Raw genomic sequence first — 2,237 nt, forward strand, 5'->3', positions numbered from 1 at the left:
AATTGTAATCAAGATTGACTACGGCGCCGGTGTTGAACCTGCCAGAGGGTACTGATGGGTTTGTGGTATATTGCGATGCTTCAAGAATTGGGCTTTGGTGTGTGTTAATGAAACATGGCAATGTTTTAGCTTATGCTTCTAGGCAACTCAAGAATCATGAAAAGAATTATCCAATACATGACTTAGAACTTGCGGCGGTGGTATTTTGCACTGAAGATTTGGCGTCATTATTTGTATGGGGTCCATGTGGATGTATTCACGGACCACAAGAGTCTTCAATATATTTTCATACAGAAGGAGATGAATCTGAGGTAGAGAAGATGGCTTAAGTTACTCAAAGACTATGAAATCGATATTCTTTATCACCTAGGAAAAGCTAATGTTGTGGCGGATGCTCTTAGCCGGAAATCTATGGGTAGTTTGGCTCACTTAGAGGCATGTCAAAGGCCGTTGGCCAGGGAGGTTCATCAGTTAGCTAGTTTGGGAGTTCGTCTTGTGGACTCTAATGAAGGATGGGTAATTGTGTAGAATAGAGCTGAATTATCGCCTGTGGCGGAAGTCAAGGAGAAGCAATTCCATGATCCATTGTTGGTACAACTGAAGGAGGGGATTCATAAATATAAGACTACAACTTTTTCTCTTGGCATGGATGATGGTACCCTAAGGTACCAAGGGAGGCTATGTGTTCCAAATGTAGATGGTCTCCCAAAAAGAATCATGGCTGAAGCTCACACTTCTAGGTATTCCGTGCACCCAGGTTCTATGAAAATGTTTCATGATCTCAAGGAAGTCTATTGGTGGAATGACATAAAAAGGAATGTGGCGGACTTTGTGGCAAGGTGTCTGAATTGTCAGCAAGTGAAGGCCGAGCATCAAAGGCCGGATGGGTTGGCAGAGAACATAGAAATTTCAATTTGGAAGGGGAAATGATCAATATAGACTTTGTGATAGGACTACCGCGCACTTCGCACAGGTTTGACTCAACTTGGGTGATTGTGGATTGACTCACGAAGTCAACACACTTTTTTCCAGTTAAATCTACCGAAATAGAAGAACAGTATGCTCAGTTGTACATTAAGGGAATAGTCAGACTTCATGGAACTCCAGTATCCATCATATCCGATTGAGGGGCTCAGTTCACGACCAATTTTTGGAAGAAATTTCAGCAAGGTGTGGGCACTCAGGTAATTCTTAGCACAACCTTCCATCCACAAACCGACAGGAAAGCAGAGCGGACTATTCAGACGCTTGAGGATATGTTGCGTGCTTGAGTTCTTGATTTCAAGGATAGATGAGATGATAATTTACCACTCATAGAGTTTGCTTATAACAACAGCTTCCATGCTAGTATTTAGATGGCACAATTTGAAGCATTGTATGGTAGGAGATGTAGATCTCCCATTGGGTGGTTCGAGATTGGGGAAGCTGAGTTGATAGGGCCAGACCTCGTGCATCAGGCTATGGAGAAGGTTAAGATCATAAAGAAGCGGTTGAAAACTGCTCAGAGTCATCAAAAATCATATTCGGATGTTCGTCGCAGAGACTTAGAGTTCAAAGAAGATGATTGGGTATTCTTGAAGGTTTCCCCCATGAAGGGTATCCTTCGATTTGGGAGAAAAGGGAAATTGAGTTCGAGGTATGTCGGGTCATACAAAGTTGTTCAGAGAATTAGTCAGGTGGCGTACAAGCTTGAGCTACCACCTGAGATGTCACTAGTACACCCGGTATTTCATGTGTCCATGTTGAAGAAGGTAGTTGGAGATCCGTCAGCTATTATGCTAGTTAAGACCATTGAGGTTAATGAAGAGCTGCCATATGAAGAAATTCCAGTTGCCATTCTTGATAGGCAAACCCGAAAGTTGAGAAATAAAGAAATCGCCTCCATAAAAGTACTATGGCGAAACCAGCAAATTGAAGAGGCTACTTGGGAAGTCGAGGAAGAAATGCAAAAGAAGTACTCTCATTTGTTTGAATAGCCATGTAATAGTTTCTATGAAGTCATCCCCTATAAATTTTGTATCACTTGTTCAATTGATGTAAATGTTTCCTTTTTGATTATATGTTGCTTATGAGGTGTAAGGCCCCGCGAAACTTCTACTAAAAAACCTGAGTCTTGTGGTGCCAAGTTAGGTCTCGTAGTTCGGACCCTTTGGATTGATCTGTGCATTAAAAAGTTAAAGAATAGTGTTTTCTAGAAAAGTACAATTCTGCGGTCAACTCTACGGTCGCATAATAGC

The 2,237-nt window shown here is 41.8% G+C and overlaps 1 protein-coding gene across 1 annotated transcript; it reads left to right on the forward strand.

Moving 5' to 3' along the window:
* The first annotated feature begins 1,355 nt into the window (after positions 1-1,355).
* LOC138881238 (uncharacterized) lies at positions 1,356-1,976 on the forward strand. The gene has a single exon (XM_070161448.1). The coding sequence runs from the start codon at positions 1,356-1,358 to the stop codon at positions 1,974-1,976; it is 621 nt and encodes a 206-aa protein (XP_070017549.1).
* Positions 1,977-2,237: the final 261 nt, after the last annotated feature.

Source organism: Nicotiana sylvestris, chromosome 11, assembly GCF_000393655.2.
Source record: "Nicotiana sylvestris chromosome 11, ASM39365v2, whole genome shotgun sequence".
Classification (NCBI taxonomy): Eukaryota; Viridiplantae; Streptophyta; class Magnoliopsida; order Solanales; family Solanaceae; genus Nicotiana; species Nicotiana sylvestris.